We start from the raw sequence: 25278 nt of genomic DNA on the forward strand, positions 1-25278 counted from the left end.
AATGATGCTGAAAACATCATACAGAGTTCTATGATTAGCAACCTTTGTGTCTTTCTGTAAGTGAAAGAAAACATTTTTGCAAATTCTGCCTTCTGGTACATTGGCTTAAATGCCCTCATTTTTAAAATGGCAGCTTTTGTCCCCTATGCATAATTAGTGTTTAAAAGCAATACAATGTCACCATTAGGCAACTTTGTTAAGGTCAAGTGGTTTCAATGTGGTCAGCAAAAAGACAACTCAGAGCTGTCATGTTTTAATTACAGTCTTAGGATCTTTTCCTGGGCTGGAGTATGTCCTGTCTGGGTATTACACAACAAAATAAGGTCTGTATGGTGGCTGGTGTTCATGTGTCACTCAGAACCCCAGAAGGAAGTTCTTACCCTCACCCTTGTGGATTGGGATATAGGTTTAGGGAGAAAATGGATCAAGAATGTGAGGCTTTTAGGCCCAGGGACCTCACTGATTCATGTGGGTTCATCCTGGCCCTCACATGCATCAGTCAGCTGAGTGCCCACATATTATATGATGCAAACAACCCCAGTATCATCTTAGGGCATCCATCCTACTCAACACTTTCTAGAAAAAATGGTATATCAAAATAAATATGACTATATCTGAGATAACAAGAAGTGCATTCACATTTAGGGGAAAACATGGTGGGTCACTTTAGGCCAATTTCCTCCGTCACCAGATAGCACACATCCTCCATTCTCAGCCACTAAGGGAAACTTTGAAAAACTTTACAACAGGGGCTGGAAGGCAAGCCCTAGTCACGAACCTGTACCTGGTCTTGTCCTATTTGCTTGAGCTGCCATGAAATCCTTTTTTCTGCCTAGAGACAAGCTTGGCAGTAACAGTAGTGGCCTTACCTGGTAACATCATTAATTAGCCGTGTCTGCAGGAGAAGGTTCCTCCGGGGCAGCAAGTTGTCACAGATCAGATTCTGGTTGGCTCTCACAGCAACCCCATTGCAGAGGCAGAGGGAGCACAGGACATCCAAAACCTGCATAAAGGCATCCCCAGCCCACCAATCCTCAGATCCAAGAGGACAGCACCATGGACAGAATCTACTCACCACTACACACAAAGGGGTGATGAAGGGTCAGGTGAGTGACTGATGCATCCCACCTGTGGTCAAGGTTCTATTACAGTGAGACAGAGCTAAAACTGTGAAGACACATGTTCCAATAAGGGGCAGGACTCAAATCCAGGACCATTTACCTCCAGAGTCATTAAATGCAGAGGAGCAAAAGCAAAAGCTTTCCTCTGGCTTCATAGTGAAGCTTCATCCCAGTCTCAGCCCTGACAGGGTGCTGCACTAGGGATTTGTTAGGTACTCTGACAGTTGGTAATGACAAGGCCCTCAGAGCCCATTTGCTTGGGTCCTGTAATGCATTAGGCTTGAGAACCTTAGGCAGAAGTTCAGACTCATGTTCTTGGGTATCCTGTGAAATCATTGGAACCCTATAAACATGCCCCTAAATTCTTGGAAATGAGTACTCAAAATATTTTACTTGCACTTTACCATCTCTCCAAAGTCTGAAAGGAAAGTCTGTAACAGCCCAGATGACTCAAATCAGAGTAACCCATCATTGTCAGTCGCCACTGTCTTGGAAGTGGGGACAGCCCCTTGTCTCCTCCTCCTGAACACCACCATCTCCCCTGCCCTGTCTCATTGTGCCCCATCCTCTTGCATTCAGATTTTGTATCTGTTGTGGCAGAGCCAACTGTGCTGGGTTAGGCACCGTTCCTTTCTCTTTCCCCACAGGGAGGAATACGCCAGGAGCAGCACACAGATGACAGCCACGCCGTGGTGGCAGGCTGAGCTGACAGGAGGGTGGCCAGCCACGTTTCAGTCTTTCAGAGTGCCACTGAAGACTCAGCACTTAGTGCGTTGGATAGCTTCAGGTTGTTGATGGAGTTTGTGTCCATAATTCTCACAAACCAAGTTTCCACCTGACTCCCTGAATGTCAATTTTGTTCAAGATAAATGCAAAGTGCATTATGGGACAAGCAGAATAAGAATCCCAAAGGCAGCTTTCTGGGGCACTCTGACCATTACCACTCTGTGAATGATACCAGCTGTGGAAATGTAAAATCCACAGGATAATTACTTATTCTAAGAAAAGAGCCATAGATGGCCAGGAAATTAAATGCTTTCCATTGGACCTACCACACATTTTCATGTGTTTTGCCTTGGTGTGATGGCTGCAGGAGCCTTGCTGTCATAGCCAGAAGAAAAGCAGGGCTAGACCACTAGAGTAGGAAGAGCAAAGAGAAATAAAGGAAGTTCCAAAGGCATTCAGACTAAGATGGCAGTGCCTCACCTATAAATGAGCCACGCTGTAAAGAAGCACAGCTTAGACTTTTAGGAGACATTTCTGTGTGTAAAACTCGGGAATAGGGACACACTTCTTTTCTAAAAATGTTAAAATGTATTATTTTTAAAAAGAAGGTGGTGTATATCATAACCCCATGTAGGCAGAGTGCCTAGTGGCCACCTATACTTTCTAACTGAGAAGGGGAATCTCACCCAACCCTGGCAAGCTTGGCTGCTGAGGCAGGTTCTACTGGGTGTTAACAGACTCCAAGTCCTTATCTTCCTGACCTCACAAGGAGGCCTCCCTCACAGGTGGATGGGTTTATGTGACTGAGTTCTGGTTAAGATGAAATGAGTGGTTGTGATATACATCTGGAAAGTTCTCCTGCGGAGTGCACTATTTTCTTGCCCTGGATATAGAGAGCCAGCACAGGTTGTCTCATAAAGCCTCGGGGTCTCTGTACTCCAACCCTTGGACTGGAAGCATTGGCTTCACCTAGGAGTTTGCTAGAAATTCAGATGCACAGACTCCCTGACTCCTTTTGCTTCTCTTAGCACCTTCTAATTTTGAAACATGATGATTTCATTGTGACATAGTCTCCCCATTCTCCAGCAGAGCCTTTCTGTCACCAGGAACACTAGACACAATCAGGAGATTTGTGACTATGCTGAAGCCTGTGAAACTTTGAGAGAATTTGCTTCTTGAAATGGACAGTACAGAATGGAGGTGTGCCACTCATGGTCCTGGACTGTGAGGTGAACAAGAAATCTGTCTGCTAAGCCAAGGAACATGGGCTCATCTTAGGAGTTAGGCTGCCCCAATCAATGGGGCAGTTGGTGGAGTTCATTTGCTTTGGGATGCAATTATTTCCTGAGATCACATTTCATCCAACAGGTTTTCATTTTGCTTTATCTCCTCTGGTCTCTATTAGTAGCAAAGAATTATATGGGAATGCTACTTAAAGATAATAACTATGTGTTATATATCAATGTAAGTACTGTTAAAATGTTTTATTACCACTAGCCTCTAGAATTAAAACACACCCAGCATGGCTCAGGAAATTTTGCAGGAGAGGGGTGAAAAGACTGTTAGAGCAACAAGCTGGTACATTATGCCCAGAGGTATTGCCTCTCCCCAATAACGGACTGCTGCTCTGGCAATGCATGACCTGAATTCCCAAGGAGGAGGGCCCCTTCAGAAAAGGGGCAGGGATGAGGAAAGGATGGTACCAATGTGTACTGTTTCCATACTAAGTATGTCCATAACTAATAAAAACAAATTAAAAATTCTAACTATACCAGTTCTGTGATTCTTACACCAAGTTCTATATTTGAAAGAAAAATATTGAGTGTTTTATAAACTCTTGGGAGCAGATTTTGTTAAACAGAGTGGTTGGTAATATACATGTTGCTGTGGCTGTCTGGAAACTCAACTGATTTTAGGAGCTTTGGGACAATGGTGTGGTGGCTAATGGTTTGCTTAACATACACTCTCCACCAACTGGGGCTAAATCTTTGAGTCATGCTTTCTTGGGACCAGTGATATTTATTAGTTATCATATTTTCCCTTATAAATAGATCTAAATTCCTATGAAACAAGAAAACAAAAATATCTGTGACAATTTTGAATAGATTTGGAGTAGTTTGGAACAACAAGTAGTTGAGTTTTTTCTTTTTGGTTTGTTTGTTTGTTTTCTATTAATAAAAACTTACTCCATGGAAAAATGTAGGGAAAAATTGATTTTTTAACAGTGATTCTTTTCACCAAACTATCAAATCAGTGCCAGTAACACAGTGTCACAGTATGCTTCCTTTTCTTGGCTTCTGTGCTGTGGTATGAGGCAAGCACACATGAGCTCACATAGTTTAAGGTGAGGAAGGAATGGATTATGGCTCTACTAATTTTATTTTATTCATTACTAAACCTCTAAAAACATGTATGAATACCTGTCTCATAAAACATATAAGCATGCTATTGTAGGGGTTACAAATATGGTTCCCTCATGAAGAAAATTAATAGTAGTTAAGACAAATAAGCTGTGAAACTAACCATGGTGAAATGTAGATTGGAACAACCACTGAGCACAGAATTAATTGTGTAAGGGTAGAGGTGAGGAGACCTATGCCAATTGGAATTTTAAAAAGCTTCATGGCTGGAATGGCATTTAAGCTAAGCCCTGAAGGACAACTGAAGTTATTACTTTATTTTTTTAATTTACCAGAAAAGAATGATGATGAGTTGTGGAGAAATGGGAAATGAGAAGGTACTGAAGGACCCACGAGGGCAATGTCACTGTCACTGAGGGTCAAAGGGCAGAGGACATTCAGAGTGGATCCTGTGCCCACTCCTGTCATTTCCCCCCCCACCCACAGACTGTGCTTCCCCCAACTTTGACCTCAAGGTTTATCTAGCTTTACATGAGTAGCAGTACTTCCCAAGGTGACACAGGAAGTGTGGGTGAAATACTACTACATTGTGTGCATTCTAAGCATGTGACTGGAGGTGGCAGGGGACAGGCATGGATTCTCAATGCCCTACTAGATATATAAACGCCTTTAAAGGAAAAATACTGTGATTCCAAAGGCCACCTTCATGAATGACAGGGTCCTCAAACTTAGCATTATCATATACTAATTCCTTCTAATTGTGGATTTTCTACTTCAGAGAGTTTTGTACAAGTTCTTTGCAAAGCTAGCTGGTTACAGTTTGAGGCTGGGCCTTTTGAAAATGAAAATTATGTAGTTAAATTCATAGCAAAAAAGTCTTCAGTTCCCAAATCCAACAAAAGGTAAGAAAGGGAAGTACCTTTGGGGAGAGGCTTTTTTTTTTTCCCCTTGCTGCTTAGCCAAGGTTGGCTTTGAACTCATGATTCTCCTGCCACTTTGGCTCAGTAGACCTCAGTTTCCTCACTGGTAGAATTGACAGACTAATCATTGACTTGTTATCAAATGTTGTGGCTTTTGGATGAAAGTACTTGTAGAAAAGCTGGCTATTTACAAAGTGCATTATGTGGTAATATTCTAGAGAGGCTCCTGTGGCAATGAAATGAGAGCAGTTCTCCTTTGGAGGACTCCTCTTCATCAGCGTTAGATGATGGCTCATGCCATGTGTTACTTGTGGGTGTCTCACAAATGCTCCCATTTAAAAAACAAGTTATCTTATTTTTTTCTCAAAAATTCTAAACATTTTCCATGGTTATAAAAATATCCCATGGTAATACCCTCCCTTCCCCCTTTTCCCCTTTGAAATTCCATTCTCCATCATATCTCCTCCCCATCTCAATAAGTCTCTCTTTTATTTTGATGTCATGATCTTTCCCTCTTCTTATGATGGTCTTGTGTAGGTAGTATGAGGCACTATGAGGTCATGAGCCAATGGGTGCTCCCATTTTTAAAACAGGGAAGATTATGTTAGAATGTAGAAAAGCTGGTCTGTAGTTAAAACCTCAAGTCTGCTTTTGATTTACCACATTTGAGAAAGCAATTACAGACCCTACATATTTCTTTCTCTTCTTTGCCAATGAATTTCACAGATGCTAAGGACCATGGCTTTAAGCATCCTCAGGCTGTTGCATATCATGTAGGCAATGCCACAGGGGCTCATTTTCTCAGACTGAGACGACACATCTCAAATTCACAGGATCCCTCTCCTCCAGTGCTGGCCATAGAGAAGGCCAGTGATGAAGCTTTGTCTACTCTAATCAGTAAGAGCACAACTGGGTCCAACATGCCTAGTCATACCACCCACTCTTGCATCAGTCCTCCTTGGTCTTCAAGTACCTCTGCCTACTAACAGCAGCCTCATGCATGGTGTGAATGTGAAGCACAGGGAAAAACTCAGCATATAGTTATAGACCACTAGGTCAAAAACGTGACCTCACAGAAATAGATGCTAGGACTACAGACCTAAAACACGTGCATACAGCTCACCCTGTTGAAGGGGCACTGTTCCTACTTTTTTAATATTCCAAAGGCACAAAACTCTTCTATCAAATGGGAGGACCTGCAGCTATGGCCTTTTTGTTTTCTCATAAGTCATTTCTTATACTTCATTTGGTTTTTTTTCATTAAATCAGATTTCTTTTAATAGTCAGCCAAGTTGCCTTGGCTCTCTATACCAGCTTTAAATATGATTTCTGTATATTTGCCCCAAACTACCAGACCTGGGGGATGGAGCCGGTGTTATGCAACTGGATCTGTACTGGGCCTGGTCAAGGGCACCATAGTGAGACTTGCATTAGGGACTCATCATGGAGGGCAGGGCCAGGGGAGCTGGGAAAGCCCAGGGAGTCCATGCATCTTGGAGTGTGTCTGGAGATTTTCAGAAACCTGGTTTCCCAAAGCTTTTATACCCTCTATAAAGAGAATTCCAGGGCCTCACAATGGTTACATGCTAGGGAGAGGAAAGCCAGTGAAGTCAGCTGCTGTGCAAGGCCTTCTGCGGAAACCCACCTTGTGATTGCGCCCATGCTTATCCAGCAGGGAGATGATGGACTTGATGTGGCCCTCTGCGATCAGATTTAAGGCTTCTGGGCTTTCAATCAAGATGCAGTGCAAAACCTCCAAGATACCTACAGGAATGCCACAGAAATCATTTGCCCGTTAAGTACCTGTAGAACTGACCATGTTGAGAAACCTGAGAGTGAGTGAACACAGCATCTCGAGGGGCAGTATACCATCAATTATTTGACTCTATTAAATATGCTCAGCCAGCAGGGAGCTGGAACCATCTACGGAGGCTTCAGGGTCCTAGGGGCTGAGCCGTCTGTAATTTAGAGGAGCATTTACTTCAGCACCAACCCTGCCACCCTCTTCCCAGGCAGGGACACAACCTTTGTATGGGAAATATGGAGAAGCAGCTGTCAAGTGGATTCTTCCATAGACCCAACCAGACAATTCTACATTTAATTACAGATGTGAGAGTTGGGTTTTTGTCCAATTTATTAAAATTCTGAAGACCATTCAAACAATTTAGAAAATATTCTAAAGTTACTTTTTATCTTAGGTGCCCTCATACATCTAACAAGGCATAAGCTCACAAAGCATAAGCTCTTTCACAAAAGAAAGACAAAGAAATACAATTTGACTTCCCCCCCTTTACTGGCACAGGGTATAGATTCTATGTCAAATTTGAGGGCTTAAGGAAAACTAGTATTCCTGGAGCCTGGTCATATAAAGACAATTTAAGGAAGGTAGCTGGCCAAAAGCATTACTGGTTTTATTAAGAATTTTCTCTTGATTCTTTTGTTGTTGTTTTTTTGTTTTTTCAAGGTAGGGTCTTGCTCTAGCCTAGGCTGACATGGAATTCACTATGTAGTCTTAGGGTGGCCTTGAACTCATGGTGATCCTCCTACCTCTGCCTCCCGAGTGCTGGGATTAAAGGTGTATGCCACCATGCCCAGCTGTTGTTTGTTTTTTGAGGTAGTTTCTCACTCTAGTCCAGGCTGACCTGACCTGAAATTTACTATGTAGTCTCAGGGCAGCCTTGAACTCATGGTGATCCTCTTACCTCGGCCTCCTTAGTGCTGGGATTAAAGGTGTGTGCCACAACACCCAGCATTTTTTTCTTTATCAAGGTTTTTATCTATCTATCTATCTATCTATCTATCTATCTATCTATCTATCTATCTATCATCTATCTATCTTACTCTAAAATGTAATTTAGCCAATGAGAGAAGGCACTGGAGAAGCTTAGAAAGATATGAGGTCCTTGGGGCACCTTCTCGTGGCTAATTTCCATAAGTAACTGCCACGCTAGACTATGAGAAAAGCATCCAAATAATTGCAGCTTCCCAGAGGACACACACCTGCCATGTGTACTCACCTTAGAGGAAGCAAACTTCTCAGCCCTGTGGTATGGCTATCTAGAAATGATGCCCATAATCTCTGTGGTTCCTCAAGAAGGGCATCGATGTAAAGTGAAAGGCCATTGTGGGGAGATGATCCTCTCCTCTTACTCTGTGGTAATCGTTTAATTATGCTAAGTGACATGTGAAAAGGGGGGTTAGCCTTAGCACCCAGAGAATAGGAGAGCAGTAGGAGTAAGGTGGAGACCAGGACCCATGGGTGGGAATCTGTAAAGGACCCAGGAAGTGAGGATGATGAAGGCACCAACTGGAAAGTAAATCAATAGAGCAAGGCCTGTAGAAGCCTAGGTGAGACCAGTTCAGCAGACAAAGTATTCCTTTTTGTTGAGGTAGTTGAGGATTATTAGCAATGCAGCAGAAGAGATTCAACTTTGTTTTCACTACCACAGAAAGGAAAAAATAAACCCATCCTTGCTACTTATAGTTTTCTGTTGGTTCTTACCTGAGGAAGATTCTAGTCTGTCTAATTTACTGATTAGCCAATCAAGGTTATTGGAGAACTGAGCACAGTTGTTTCTGTTTCCACGAATGAGAGCAGCTGCAAACAAGGAAAGATTTCATCATGTAGATTAAAGGGCAAAATGCTGTGCTTAAGAATTTGGAAAGCTGAGAAGCACCAGCTTAGCAACGACAGGTGCTGAATGTCAACCTCACTGCGCCTGCCTCTTGGATACATTCCTATTCCTATGTTTGAATGGAAGAGTAAAAATCTAGCATTCTCCTGCTCACTCTCAGGTATTTCAGGAGAATCTGCTGTGTATCAAGCACCTGTCACTTTGCTGGGAATAGAGCAATGAAGTAGAAGAGACAGATTTTGAATTCATCATGTAGATGGTACAAAAACTACATAAATTCATAAAATTACTTCAGATAGTGTGGAAAATTTAACATCTGCTTGGTTACTGACTTAACTTCTTGCAACATTTTCTTTAATATAGCTAGACATTTGTTCTTCAGTGCTAAAGAAATGTATCTCAATGAACATATCTGGAAAAGTTGATTAAGCTAAGAAAAAGATACCATCAGCATGCAATAGTAAGATATGTGAAATGCATCACTATTTTACGGAGGTTCCCAAAGCAAGACCTCTAGATCAGGAACACAAGCATAAACAAAACCTGTTATGGACACACTCACTGGCTGCAACCCACATCAGCTAAATTGGAAACTCTTGTTACTGACTTTAACCCATCTGGAAAGTATAATAAGCTATGACACAACAGAGAGGAGCTGGGTTAGAATAAAATGGTTTACCAATAGTTTCTAAGGAAGAGGCCGGATGGCAAATGTGCATTTCATGGCAAAATCCCAGAGGGTGAAATCCCATATACATTTGGAAATCTTCAGTAGGAGAAGGGACTTCATACTTACTTACCCAGCAATTTGTATAGGAGGTGCAGAATTTCTTTCCAGGCCATGCCATTATCTTCCCTTACAATCCCTGCAAGGTGTGCCACACTATTGTAGATGTTTAAGCGGTCAATGCAATTCAACACAAGGGCCAACATTCCCTGAGGAAGGTTGAGGGAAAAGTCAACATTCTTGGTAAAGAAAGAAATATTGATTCCTTTGCTCATGCCCCCCTCCCATATTATTCACCTTTGAAAGCTGATAGCACACACATGCAAATAGGCTTTCATGGTGCCAGTTGAGGTTTTTTTTTTTCTCCTAAAACTAAAGTATGCATTTTTATGCCTCAGACACCTAAATAGCATCCATTTGGGGAGTGAGTCAGCAGTCTCTTGTGATGAGTTTGTCCCCACGTGCTGTGTTTAACTCAATGCAAGGGCATATTGAGGAAGAGGGAGGATCACTGAGGGTGACAGAGCCTGCTTTTCATCTTCTGAGAAATGAGTCTGACTCAGGCCATGCAGCTTTGGATAGAGCACCTCTATTTCTCTTAAGTCTCATCTTTGAAAAATTCCATTCATATGCATCAATTACATTTACTTCCCCAGCCCCAGGTGGAGCTAGAACAATAAAAACTGAGAAGGATTTTCAACACTGTTATAGGATTTCACAATACTAAGCCACCTAGTGAGAACACCTGTGCCTCCATCAGCCTAAAGAGCAGGTAACACATGCAGAATACCCTCAAGCCCAGGTCTGCTTATATCACAAAACTAAAGAGGGAATATTCTACAGCTCTAAACAGTAACTCTGGAAATGTCCCTAGGAATGGAGTGCTGAAGAGTTCAACCTGGGCCCATAAGTACCACATTATCATGTTAAAGTTGGGAGAAGGCCTGTGAATTGTCCGTAGTCATGTAAAGGAAGCAATGAAGTCAGAATGCCTTGAGGTCTCATGATCCTTCCTCATTTCAGGTTTCCCTCATGTCCCAGCAACATCACAGACTTAAGAACTCAGGGGATAGTATCAGATACTATATTTTCTGTGACTTTTAAACCTGATTTTCAGACATTTCTTATGTAGGAGAATGTAAACATTTGCCTTTTTAATGGTTTATTTATTTATCATTTATTTACTTGAGAGAAAGAGACAGACAGACAGAATGGGTGTTCCAAGGCTCCCAGGCACTGCAAGCAAACTCCAGACACTTGCAACACCTTGTGCCTCTGGCTTACCTGGGTACTGGGAAACTGAATCTAAGTCCTTAGGATTTGCAGGAAAGTGCCTTCACTGCTAAGCTATCTGTACAGCCCCAAATTTGCTTTATAAAATGGGTTTCCTAGTAAATTCTGATGTCTACCAAAATGTGAGGCTTATAGCCAATGCTATGTTATAACAAAGTGTTTTATTGAAAATGGATTTTTGGGCACACATGCATTAGTATAGAAGCTTTAAACCCTAATGCTCTGGATGGGCCAACCACTACTAATGCGATCTGAGAACGTCCACTCCCAACAACTCCTTTCTTCTGAGCTTACAGACCTCTTTGTTATTAAGTCTGTTCATAAACACATGCATGCCTGGAGACAGAGCTAAGTTGTAGGCATACGGATATTTAATCTCAAATAGCAAAGAAAATCTCATTTCAAAATTTTTTTTTTTGACTCACCTCCTCCTTGAAGAGATTCTGTCTGTTTTTGAGGGAACGGAGCTTGTTCTGTTTGTCTTCATGCTGCATCGTCTCTTCTGGTGGCTGGAAGTAGGAGATCAAGTCCCGTAGGGTCTGCAAGACCTCCTCTATTGGCAGGGTGAGCGGGGCAGCTGTGCGATTGTTTCCACTGAAAACCATGAGAAGACACAGCTCAGGTATGCCTTGAGCAAGGCCCTGACTGCGCCCACAGCGTCTTCCTCCTCACAGTCCTGCACTGCACACAGCTCAGGTTTGCCTTGAGCAAGGCCCTGACTCGCCACAGCGTCTTCCTCCTCACAGTCCTGCACTGCACACAGCTCAGGTATGCCTTGAGCAAGGCCCTGACTCGCCACAGCGTCTTCCTCCTCACAGCCCTGCACTGCACACAGCTCAGGTATGCCTTGAGCAAGGCCCTGACTCGCCCACAGCGTCTTCCTCATAGCCCTGCACTGCACACAGCTCAGGTATGCCTTGAGCAAGGCCCTGACTCGCCCACAGCGTCTTCCTCCTCACAGTCCTGCACTGCACACAGCTCAGGTATGCCTTGAGCAAGGCCCTGACTCGCCACAGCGTCTTCCTCCTCACTGCCCTGCACTGCACACAGCTCAGGTATGCCTTGAGCAAGGCCCTGACTCGCCCACAGTGTCTTCCTCCTCACAGCCCTGCACCGGCACAGGAACTGTTTCTTGAGGAAGTCACTGAGCCAATGAATAGTGGGGTTTCTTAACTAACAGAGATACAGAATACATCATTCAGACTCAACTTTAAAGCTACTTCCTACACAAAGAGAAATGATTTCTTTTTATCACACTTATTCTCGAGCACCTTATAATATATCCATCTAAAAATGCTGTGATATATCATCCCTGTATTCCACGAGTCTTTACAAACTGTCTAACGATGATTTTGATGAAATCTAAAGAGGGAAGTTCTATTGATTGTAAGGATGGTGATTTCTATCTACAGCAGATGGTTCCCTTTCATTTACCCCCTGGTGCCTGTCACACTTTCTATTTAAATAAATACACTTGCAAAAATAATAGAGGTATTAGTCCACAGTTCTTTTAAACTGTGACTCCTTGTTGGAACAGATAAAACATGAAGCTCCAGCTTTATTTTCTCCCTAAGAACCCCCACCATCTGTGTTTTTGTATTTGTGTTTCGGTGTGCCCATGTACGTGCACACTTTCCCTCAGCCCAGTGTGGGTGTCTCCTTTGCTCTCTAGATCCTCCCTTACTTAGAGGTCTCCCCTCTGCAGATCCTCTTTTCCTGTCTCCCAACATCACTTCTTTCTGCTTCTCCTGCTGTCTCCTTCTTTACTTCTGTCTCTTCTTACCCATGCTACCTGTCCCACCATCTCTCTTTTCTATTTTTTAAAAATATTTTGTTTATTTATTAGAGATAAGAGAGTGAGTGAGAGACAGAGAGAAAGATTGAGAGAGAGAGAGAGAGAGAGAGAGAGAGAGAGAGAGAGAGAGAGAGAGAAAATGGGCATGCCAGGGCCTCCAGCTACTGCAAATGAACTCTAGATGTGTGTGCCCCCTTGTGCCTGTGGCTTTATGTGGGGCCTGGGGAATCAATCAAACCCTGGTCCTTAGGCTTTTCTGTCAAGTGTCTTAACTACTGAGCCATCTCTCCAGCCCAGCATCTCACTGTTGTGTTACTCTTATCCTCTATGTGTTTCCATCTCTCTGAATGTTTCTAATTTTCCAAAAACTTTGTACTTAGATCCTTTCCAACAGGCAGATCAGAAACCTCCACAGAAAATGAAATAAACCTTTATTTTCTCATCTTCTTGATGATAACCACATGCTATTAGAGAGCAAAGGCTAAGAAGGGAAGGGGATGGACCTAGCCCCTGGGGAATAGTATCATTAGGCCCCAAGTGGCTGAGAGCAGACTTAATAAGCAAATAACATCAGGGCTTTCCCTTGATGGACAGTTTCTAATGAGTTATTTTCTGGGTTGACAGTCAACTGCTGTCATATATTAATCTGGAGACATTCTAAGAAAAAAATATACTTAAACCTAGAGCAAAGACTCAATAAGCTCTCAAGTTATTTGGTGGTTGGGGGGATGTATGTAATAATAATTTCAATTTTGTACCAAAAAATTATGAGTGCCTTGCATGAAGGCGGAATACCAGCAGAGTATAAGCGTACTGATGTCGGGGAGATACTTCTGGCTGTATTGGGCTCCTAGCAGTGCCCGATGTGGGTAAGTTTTCAGAAGTGCATATAAATATAAATTACTACTGGAATATTTTTAGGCACAAAGACAGGGTGGAAGAAAATGCCCAAGGGCATGAGATAAAAATAAGGGTCACAGAACTCAATCTAATGCAACTTCTACGTTTTAGGTTCAGTGGAGGAGGAATTGGATACACTTTTCTCAAGATTTTGATTCATTTCTGGGCTTGTCATTTTCTTTTCTCCTTTTTTAAAAAAAGCACAAAGCAAAACATTTGTGGAGTGGAGAGGTGGCTCAGCAGTTAAAGGCGTTTGCTTGCAAACCCTGATGACTTGGCTTTGACTCCCCAGTACTCATGTAAAGCCAGATGCACAGGGTGACACATCTGTCTGGAGTTCCTTTGTGGCAGGAGGACCTGGCATGCACATACTATCTCTGTGTGTGTGTCTGCCTTTCTCTCTCTCTTTCTTTCAAATAAATATTTTTAAAAAATGTGGGCTGGAGAGATGGCTCAGTGGTTAAAGGCATTTGCTTGTAAGTGCAATTGGAATGAATGAGGACCCTTGAGAGGGAAAAATTAGGTTGAAGGAATAGGAACAGAAGAGTGGACAGCAATGAATGAGGACAGTTAATGTCCCTTTATGTTCTTTCCACCACTGTCTATACAGTGGCTGGGAACAATGCAGTAGGACAAAGGGACAACTTCCATTTGCACATGTCATGTACTGTTGTTTTCTCAAGAAAGAGAAGACAAGAATTTCTTTCCAAATTATACTTTTTTCTATCATTTACAAGTGCTCATGATATCCTCATTCCAACTCTATTGATCTATTTTTTCCATTCATCTTTTCTTCTGAAACAGCCTGTCATGTCTGGAAGAAGTAAGAACATCCATATGAGGAGTGGAACTTGTAGCATAGCTGTAAACACTCTCTATACAAAACTATGATAAAACCAGCTAAAATAATCCCATTGCTTCAGTACACTAATAACTGACCAATGGTATGTAGCAAATCAAGAAGTATTAACTTGCTTACTTTATATAAACAACATGTGGTAAGAAGTCACTGGTGTTTTAGCCTACGCATGCTTCCCAGCTTTACAGTCAAGCAGTTCTCACAAGCCAGGACAGGATGCATACAGAGCACACACATGCTCCAGAGAACTAGAGAGGGCTCTAAACACCTACACATCTCTAGATAAATGTGAGGCCTTACAAAACACAAAGTTCCTGAATTTCAAATGTTTTATGAGCCAAACAGAGGCCTTTCAGCAAATGGTCTTAGACTGCTTTATAAAAGAATACAAAGAACTCCTCAGGCTGAAATAAATGATACCAAATAGTAGGAAGACTGGGATGTCTGTTAATAACATTGTGATTACACTTTACACTATCTATTTATACACTTTACATTGTTTACCACTGCAATTATGCCAATAAGCAAATAAATGGAGGGAGTATAGCTTAGTGGTACAGCATTTTGACTGCAGAAAATAAAGGGAGGTCCCTATTAGAAAGGGAAACCCCTCTATTTATGCACAGTGTGGTTTGTATATAGAACATTCTAAAGAAGCTATAGCAAAGGAACAAACTCACTTGACCCAAAAACATTTTCAGTAATATTACAGGGTTCAAGATTGACCTTTTTAAAACCCAATGTCTATATACTTATATTCCATACAATAGTAGTGACTAATTGGAACTTAAATTCTAATATAATTTTATTTATAATAGTACTATATGGAGATAAATACATAGGGGTAAAAAGTTCCATGAAGGAAATATAAGACAATACATTGAAAATCCACAAAATCTTAATGGCTCTGAAGAAGGTTAAATAAATGGAGAAACATTTCATGTCTGTATTCTGTTAAGTATTGCAAAACAATAGTCTTCCCAAATGGAGTCATAGGTTAAATGCAGTATCCATAAATATTTCAGTAAGCTTATTTTATTTTATATTTTTCAGAAATTGATAAATTCACCCTAAAATTTACATAGAATGCAAGAGATTTAGCAAATCAAAATAGCTAAGACAGAGCTCAGAGATCAATAACGAGGTGTGTATGCACAGTGCCTGCATGTGTGCATGCAGACACATTCACCTGGACGGCATGTGTGTGGAGGCCAGAGGAGAATGCTGGTTCTCTGTCACTCTTCTACTTTATTTTCTTGAGATGGAGTCTCTCACTGAACCTGGAGCAGCTGTGTTTCTGGTCATACTGGCTGACCAGTGAGTCTCAGTGGTTCCTCTATCTCTGCTTGCCACAGGCCTGGGGTTAAGGGCGCACATGGCCTACCCAGCTTTTACGTGGATGTTGGGAATTGACCTCAGGTGGTCTCAGGCCCTCATGCTTGTATAGTAACAGCTCATACCTGCTGAGTTATCTCCCCTGTCTCTGGTCATCTGACTTTTGACAAAGCCCCAAGACAATCTGATTGAGCAAGGCAGTCTTTACAGAAAATTATATGAGACAACCTGATGTCCACATGATCCACATGCAGAGAGAGGAGCTTAAACGCTCATTACACTGTGTAGAAAAATGACTGAAAATGAAAAAGCCAGGCATTGTGGTGCATACCTTTAATCCCAGCACTCAAGAGACAGAGGTAGGAGGACTGCTGTGAGTTCAAGGCCACCCTGAGACTACCTAGTGAATTCCAGGTCAGCCTGAGCTAGAGTGAGACCCTAAAAAGAAAATTGACTGAAAATAGATAATAGACCTACATGTACCAGCTAAAAATTCCAAAATTCTTAGAAGAAAATGCAAATTCCTGGTGACTTTGGGTGTAGGCAAAGATAGGACACTAACAGTGCAATCCACAGCACATATGCTACACCTGGTAAGCAAAACTTAGCACTTTTGATTTTAATACTTTTTACTACTATTACTCCTGAGAGGGGAATCTTATCATGTAGCACAGGCTGGCCTCAAAGTCATGGTCCCCCTCCCCCAGCCTCCTGAGTGCTGGCATTACAGGCATTCACCACTAGGCCAAGCTTCTTTTGTACTTTGTCAGACAACATTAAGAAAATGAGAAGAAAAACCACAGACTATGGGACAGTCTCTCCCAATCATAAATTTTGCAAAGAACTTGTAATCAGAGGTTCAATGAACTCACAAATATCAACTTAAAGACAAATGACTCCATTTTACTCCACTTTCTTTCTCTTTCTCTCTTATTTTGAGGGAGAGAGAAAGAACAGAGTGAGAAAGAGAGAGAGAGAGAGAGGGAGCAGGGGTGTGGGGGGGAAGAATGGGCACACCAGGGCCTTCAGCTGCTGGGAATGAACTCCAGATATGTTTGTGCCCTTGTGAGCATGTGCGACATAATGTACTTGCATCACTGTGTGTCTGGCTTACATGGGACCTGGAGGTTTGAACATGAGTCCTTAGGCTTCACTGGCAAGTGCCTTACTGCTAAGTAAGCTCTCCATTCCTCTTCTTTTTGTTTTTAATTTGGTTTTCCAAGGTAGGGTCTAATTCTAGTCTAGGCTTACCTGGAAATCACTACTTAGTTTCAGAGTGGCCTCAAACTCACAGTGATCCTCCTACCTCTCCCTCCCTAGTGCTGGGATTAAAGGCATGTTCCACCATGCTTGGCTAAATGACTCACTTTAAAAAGACAAAAACACTTGATTCACTTCCCACAAAAGATATGTGAATAGCCAATATGCACATGAAAAGATGTTCAATGCTACAATCCACTCTACAAATGTGAGTCAAAACCATGATGCACCACTTCATCCACATCATAATGACCACAATCAAAATTTCCTGGAACCACAAATATAAGAAAAGGTGTGGAGTAAGTGGAACACAATGTTTCTGAGGGGACTACAAAATACATATCTACTTTAGAAAGCAGTATTTTGGTTTCTTAAATCTTTAGACATGCACCATGTAATGGTGTATGTTTGAAATACCAGCGTTTTGGTTGGAGAGTCAAGACCAGCCCAACATGTCTATTTTTAGGTGGGTATTTTGTCTTTGTTACTGGTAGAGTTCTTTATTCTGGAAACAAGTCCTTATCAACTATATACTTTTCAAATATTTTCTTCCCTTTTATGAGTTGTCTTCAATTATTGATAGTACCCTTTGCAGCAAAAAACATCTTAAAGTTAGGTAAAGTCCAATTTTCTATTTGTTTCTTCTTTGTGATTTTGTTTTTGGTATCATATTAAAAAAACTCCCTAATCCAAAGTAATGGAAATGCATGCCCATGTCTTCTGGTTAATATTTTATAGTTTAGTTCTTATGTTTAGATCTTTCATTTACTGTGAATTACTGAATGGGAAGCTAGGGCCACTACCTTCAAAAAAATTGAAGACAGGGATTTAGAGAACAAGAGTCCAAATAAATAAATCTATTTTGAGGGTGATGGTGTTAGCGTGAGTGTAGGGCTACATGAATTACTTGTTTGTGTGCTGATACATTTTATGCCTATACTCTGACATTCCTTCTAAAAACCTTTATTTGAAGAAGGATAGTAGGCTCTGGGAGCATTGGGACATAGAAACAAGGACATATTTTGCATAGGTTTCACAAGAAACCAGTGACAGAGACAAAAGTAAAACAAGATTGTTGACTTGAAAAACTCAGTTTCCACCATTTGGCAGAAATGACTCCATTATCCCATGTTCTTTAACATGCAGTAATAGAATCTCTGGGTATATCTGAGAACACATTTGCCTAGAGATATTTTTGACCCTCCCCAAAGCTAGGTGTGGATATGTAATTAAGTTTTAACCAAGTGAATGCCAAACAAAATGGCACAATATGATCTGCTAGTGAGTCATGTTAATTAAAAATAAATTGCTTGCCATTATCTCCTAATTTTTCCTTTTTTACCCCCAAAGAGACCTTACACATGGAGATACTCTTTGTCTTTGACCATTTGGATGAAGAAAATATGTGACTAAAGTGATTTTCAACTGTGCCTGAACATTACAGCATTAGTCATCTAAGGAGCTCAAATTAATTTTTGTCATTCAGATGTGTGTGTGTGTGTGTGAAAGAGAGAGAGAGAGAGAGAGAGAGAGAGAGAGAGAGAGAGAGAGAGAGAGAGAGAGAGAGAAGAAGGCATCTCACCATATAATCCAGGCTGGCCTGGAATGGGTGATCTTCCTGCCTCTGCCTCCCTGAATGACACATATGTACTCTACACCCAGATAACTACTGGCACTTGAATCTCACTCTCAGATATTCTGAGGCAACAGGGACAGTTGAGACATAGCCTGGATATCAGGGTGTTAAAAGCCACCCTGATAAATCTAATGTGGAGCTAGGGTGAAGATCTCTATGCCTTGGTAATGGCATCTTAAACTTTAATATCATCAGCCTCACTTGAGGGCCTAGACAACAATGACTTGTTAGATCTTTCTCCCGGGATATCTGATGCAGTCAATTTGGGGTGAAACTTGATAATGGACATTTAAAAATATTTATTTGAGAGAAGGGAGGATAAAGGCAGAGAGGGAGGGTAAGTATACACAAGGGCCTTTTGCTACTGCAAATGAACTACAGATGCATGCTCCATATCGTGCATTCGGCTTTATATGCTTTAACAGCTAAGCCATCTCCCCAGCCAGATAGTGTACATCTTTAACAATCTTGTAGGTAATACTGCTATGCTCATCCAGGAGTACATGGGAAGATGCTGGCATGGCAGTCTGACTCCCAGGAGTTGAGCCTGCTTTTCCTAAGCCACTTGCCCACTTTATACAATTACTGAAAAGAGAGTAAGAGTTTATTCTGCACTGAAGTAGCAGCTTAGCCTATGCCCAACTAATATGCATTCCTTGGCTTGTAGTGTTTGAAATGCAAAAAAGTGGAAAAGAAGCTATTTTTAAAGGTCCTCGTTTCAAGCCAATTCACATAGGCAATTTATACCCTCTTGGCTTTAGAGAGGTTTTCCTACCAGAGAAGAATGGTTTGGAATGCTGCACTGTTTCCAACAGGATCAGTTCTTTGCAGTAATTGATGAAAACATTCCGGAGCTCTGTTTTGGCGGCTGCTTGGGCTAGAGGGATTACTGCGTAAGCAGGTGGTTTACTTACTGTCCCTATCACAGTTGGGTAACCCAAGGCTTCCACTGCAAATCTGATCTGCTTTGATTCAAACCACAGCAGCAGTTCTGGATGACATAGAGACCCTTTCTAAACAGCTTCGAGAGGGACTGGATTGATTTCGCCTCTCTTCTTCCTCTGGATACATGAATGCAAAAGGGACATAAAGGATTCTTTTCACTTCGTTTTCTTGTAAAGACCTTAGCTATTTATTGCACAGTCCTAATGACTTGTGTGGTTTTGAGTATGTGCTAGGCAACCAATGAAGCCAGTGGAAAGTCACCTTTGTGTGAGTTGAATTTCAGCCATAAGCTCTCTGGTGAAATTCTCTGTTGGTGAGTGTTTTCTGAGAACAGTCATAGTTTAAAAGAGATGGGTGGTGGGATTGGAAAGAAAAGGGAAGAGGTAAAGTACCTGAGAAACTGGCCGAATAAGGCTGTTGTGTTCCGGATGATACGAGCAGCCTGTGACTCCTCACGCTGGCATCTCTGCAGTGTTAATCCGTCATCCATGTGGCCTTCCTGATGGAGTATGACCTACCCACAGGGCACGGGAACAAGTCCAGATTACACAGGACTCTGCAGCTGAGCTGCCCACATTTCCTGCAGTGTTCCCTTCTTACTCTTGTTTTCCCACCAAGCTCCCCTGGGCCCATTTTTGAAATAGGACATTAACAAAATCATTTCATCCATATGTCCTATTACTGACACATGAATCACTCCTGAAACATGGTTCCCTGACGAAAATGAAATTTTATGTGCCACCATGGTATGAGTTTCAATCAATTCCTTGGGCCTAGATGGCCCATTTAAACAGATGAAAGGAGACTTTTCTAATAGCTTTTTTTCTGTTAAGATGAGCACAGAACCTTACTCTTGGAGGTGGGAGGAATCACTTTGTTCAGGGCCTTTTGCCCCAGATATGAACTGGGAAGAACAATTTAAAGCAAAACTCTCTGGTTGGAACAGGGTTAGATTTCTCAACTGAAGGACAGTTTTGCTGAGTTAGCTCACTCTAAGACTGGGAAAAATGGGCCAGGAGGGGAGTAGCATGAGGAAGTGGAGGAGCTTCTCAAGACATGGACTATGGTATCAGGTGCTATTTTTTTTTGTCCTGTGCCACTTCCCTGCTGTGTGACTTTGGGAAAGTTTAATAAACCTTGCTGTTTCCATTTTCACCATTGCAAATGTGCTTATAGTCTATGGTCATTTGGACAGTTAGTTGTGCTAATTATTTTGAATGGTTTGTAGAATGTAGTAGGTATTTAAGGAATGTCTATTATATGAACAGTACATTACTGTATGGGGAAGCTAAGCATGCTTACTGGTCACCAAGTGACTGGCAGCTTTTGGTGTGAAGGTCAGTATCGTTTTCTCTCAAAATGGTCAATTATGTATAGATAATAAGTGGGATGTTCTGGCCCTAGTTCGAGTTAAGATCTACCCCCAATCCAAGTTCCTGGGCAGTGTTTCCTCTTAGTGGAAGTGAAAAGAGACCATGTGTGGGTCTTGGAAGTTCAGACCATGTATCAATGTCATCAAATATGTGGCTCTAGGAAATATCTTTAGAGAAAAACTTTTTGTTTCATTTTTAGCATAAAATAGCTTATTTTTCATTCCATGTGAAGATCTCTTCCTTATTTTTCTTCTTAGAAGGTATATGCTGAGATAATGAACTCACATAGGAATTAGGATACAGACTTGCAAAACTTTGTGCTTATCCTTCAAAATGATCTTACCATCAGACTCCCCAAATGTTAGCCATTTGCTTTGTGGGGACTCCTCATCAACTGGTTAACTGTGCAATGAGCAATATACTGTCTCCACATGGGCTGTGCCTTGGGTCCCAGATTTCTGGTCCCTAAAGACCAACATTCATAGGTTTTGCTTGTTCAGAAACAATATTAAAACTGGACAGCCAAACAAGAAAGAAATAAGAACTGGGGAACAATGGCTATTATATGCTTATTGATCTTAACAGTCCAGGTCCTCAGTTACCTTTCTCATGGAGGTATCTATCCCACAGACCAGTGGGGAGATGAGAAAGGGACTGTATCCTTTTAGAAAATGTTCGTTTGATCTTTGCCAGATTTACATATTGTGTTTTTATCATGTGTACTCCATTATCCTCTTTAGTACCCCCCCGCACCACAGGAAAGATTACAAGAGCTGGACGTGGGGAGGGGTACTGTAGAAGTTCCATCTGGACTGAACATGGCCATTGCACTTATGAACTTACAGGGGCTGCCTCCTTTAAGGTGAGCTACCATTCACAAACTTTTTCATGTGTTTGTTTTCCCTTGGTTTTATTTATTTTATAAAATGCTTAACACAGATGTGGACATTATATCTATCTGTCTATCAACATATCATATATGTGTGATGTGTGGTATATGTATGCGCATGTGGTGCAGATGCCTCACACTCCATGTGCATGCATGTGGAGGCCAGAGGAGAATGTTGAGTGTCTCATATTGTTCACGTGTGTATTTACTTGAGATGGGGTCTCTCTCTCTCTCATCCTGGAGATGTTATCTGTCAGTGAGCCCATTTTATTCACCCTCCCCATGGTTTGGGGTTAGAGAAGTGCATGGCCATACTCAGCTTTTTATGTGAATTCTGGGTAGTTAAACTTAGTGGTCTCTGGCCTGAGAGGCCCTATGCTTAAGCAATAAGTACTCTTAATCACTAAGCCATCCTCCCAGGAGCTGGCATCATTTATATTTTTAGAGTAAGGACTTATCATGTTCTTTATGAAATAAAGTAGTGTACCCCTGTCACAGGCTATGTTTTACGACAGTATGTAGGGGAGGTTAATCCAAAATTCATACACATGTTTATGCAGTTAGATAAATCTATGGGCAGAGAAAGACACAAGTTAACAATGCAATCTACATCTTTCCATATAGACAGAGTCCTTGGTATATTCTCCTCCCACTACTGCTATAGCCCCAAATCCTCAAGTTGTACAATATTTACATTTTATCACTACCTTGGGAGCTTTGAAAAACTATAGTCTGTGGATGATGTTATTATACGGAATATTGTGTTTACTGGCAGAAAAAGGGTTTTGGTATCTTTTTTTCCAGTTTTCTTTTATTTCTAGGCAACAGCCCTTACTTCTGCATTGTAGCCCTTGTGAGACTCAGGTATACTGTGTTTTGCAGGATCATCCCAAAGTGGGAGACAATGAGCCCCAATTTCTGACTCCTTAGAACTTCAATACTATTATCACCATCTCTGCTTTGGTCTTCTCCATCAAGCCTGTGTCCTCCTATTCATTGTCTTGTTTCATACCACACTTAGGATCATGGTAGGATCCAGGAGAAAAAGCATATAGAATTTCAGGCTATTTCTATAATTGCCTCTCCTCTGGGATCTCTGTCCTTGAAGTCCCAGAAACACTGACTAAACCTATGCCCACCTTACCTCTCTAGCACCATGGAGCTAACCCTAGACCCCATACTCTGCTCCAAAGATCAAAAACAAGGTGAAGGTGGGTTCTCCCTGGTTGAACTACATTCTGCTCATGTTGGAGGTGGATTTCTTGGTGAAACATTCAAATGGATTCTTGATGTAATATTTGGCCTAGCCTTTGAAATTGTTTTGGAAGAAAAGCTGAGTTCATACAAGCAAAACTGTATGGGATTTTTTTTTCTACTTCCTCTTCCCAATTTTGTTCTCTCTTTATAGACATTATCATAGTATGTTTTGCTTTACACCAAGCTAACATCATCTCATGGTTTTATTCCAACACCTTATAATACCCAGCATTCAGAGAAACTGTCATTACCACAATGGGTTAGTATACCAGAATTATAAGTATACAACCACATTTCTGCAACCTGATTCTGGGCCTCCTCAACTATTCCAAACTATATTTTAAAAGGATTTTTCCAGAAAAGAAGCACTACACTCCTAGAATCTCATCCCTGGTTCCCATTTTTTTCCAGTGATAAAAAGATGCTACAGGACACGAGCTAGCTTCCCAGTGTGGCAGGCTGTGTAGGGCAACTTAAGTTTGGATACATCTCTGTGTATCAATTCAAATCTTTTTGCATGTCAGTTCCTGGGGGCTTCTTATGACGCAATTTGCATTTTCCCCATACAGATTCTATTCCATCTCCATAAGATGAAAACTGCACATAAGTCCATTATCCACTTAAATGAAGGGAGCAATGATGTGGATAATCCCCAAATAGTGAAAATACTAAAAGTCATTGCAATCAAGTTTCAGAGTAAATTAAACAAATTCTATTCCCTCTATATAGACTTGTCATGTATTGAACTTTAAAAAAATTAAATATGGGGTCAAAATCATTAAGTGAGCCTAGTGTACTGAGAAACTGTTTACAATATATCATAGAATCACTCCTTAGCCTAGTAAAAAAGACACAAACACCTGGTGTGAGGTATCACTTGTCCCCAACTCAATGCTAAGCAACTGCAAACAAGCTTCCTAATCCTTTACCTTTCTTTTCAGAGGTCCCAGGCGGGGTGTTTTGGCATCTTGTGCTTTGTAGGTGACCCAAAGACCACTGGCTACATGCTGGACAAAGCAGACCGAATCCCCATACTTGATTTCCGGAGTGCCCATGCCTTCCATATCTCGCTTGTGACTGGAATCCAATTTCTCCTTAATTTCCTATTCCATAGGGGGAAAAAACATACACATGCCTGATTAAATAGTAACCCAATTTAAAAAACAAATCCTTTATGCAGAATCTTCAGATTAGAATAAAAAAGCGATTACCAGAATAACCATAATGTGTCTTTCCAAGCCAGGATTTTAGAAAGGCATGCTTCCCTTATCTGCTACTAGTTGTAAAATTAGTGCACTTTGAATTTTGGCCTCTTCAGTGATTGTTTAAATTCATAGTAAAAGCAAACAATTGGTATGTTTTTTATTCTGTTTTTCATCATCTTTCCTGCCTCTCTTCCTCTAACTTAGTTACTTAGTAAGTAAGTCTTTGTTGACAAGTTAATTCATTTTTAGCCATTGAGTTATTCTGTGATTTTAATTATTATCTTTCATAAATGCCCTGATTCAGGAGCATTAAACAATGTTAACTTGACATATATAGCTAGAAAAACTCAATGGAGAGAACAGACTCTGAACAGGCAGGGGAAGCTACTGTGTTTCAAGATAATACAGTAATTTATGAATTAGTCTCTTAGGACCATTTTGTGGTTTGGATTTTAAATGGGACCCAAAGGCCACATGTAAAAGGCTTCCTGTCATTCTGGGAAACTGGAGGTGGTAGAACCTATAAGAGGTGGGGCCTACTGGGAAGAAGTTGAATCATGGGGTTTGGTTTTCATGTGGATATTAGAACCCTGGACTCTTATTTTCTCACATTTTGCTTCTGTCACACATTTCCTGCTATAATGTTCTCCCTCATCATAGGACCAGAAAAACAATGTAGCCAGCTGATGATGAACTGAAACTTCTAAAACTGTGAGCCAAAATAAAGCTTTCCCACTTTAATTTGAATTCTCTCTGGAATTTTGTCAAGTGAAGGTATGCTAACACAGGGCACCTTAGTTGTGGATTATGGTCAGAGTTTCAAGTCTATTTCACTACCTATCCTCCAGTATGGAAAAGGGACTTACTGTGCAGTCACTTAGTGATAAGCTGAGTGCCTTTCCTAAGACTGTGTTATGAAGTATATCCCTGAGGCATGGTAATAACTTTGTTCCTTCCCCTTCCTCGTTAATCAGTACCTCTCTGGTTCTATTATGAATGGCTGTGTACTATTTCCATTCCTTTTCTACATCTTGCATTAAAT

The 25278-nt window shown here is 41.3% G+C and overlaps 1 protein-coding gene across 10 annotated transcripts in view; it reads right to left on the bottom strand.

Annotated features, from left to right (window-relative positions):
• Positions 1-25278, bottom strand: part of Ryr3 (ryanodine receptor 3) — a 598743-nt gene that overhangs the window by 319039 nt on the left and 254426 nt on the right. For all 10 annotated transcript variants that reach the window (XM_045155998.1, XM_045155993.1, XM_045155990.1 and 7 more), the window contains 7 exons: positions 23961-24134; positions 19905-20026; positions 11208-11376; positions 9563-9698; positions 8630-8725; positions 6773-6891; positions 870-1003 (listed from right to left, as the gene is read on the bottom strand). In XM_045155998.1, the coding sequence (XP_045011933.1) occupies positions 870-1003; positions 6773-6891; positions 8630-8725; positions 9563-9698; positions 11208-11376; positions 19905-20026; positions 23961-24134 (950 nt within the window). The remainder of the gene's footprint in view (positions 1-869; positions 1004-6772; positions 6892-8629; positions 8726-9562; positions 9699-11207; positions 11377-19904; positions 20027-23960; positions 24135-25278) is intronic.

This window comes from Jaculus jaculus, chromosome 8, assembly GCF_020740685.1.
Source record: "Jaculus jaculus isolate mJacJac1 chromosome 8, mJacJac1.mat.Y.cur, whole genome shotgun sequence".
Classification (NCBI taxonomy): domain Eukaryota; kingdom Metazoa; phylum Chordata; class Mammalia; order Rodentia; family Dipodidae; genus Jaculus; species Jaculus jaculus.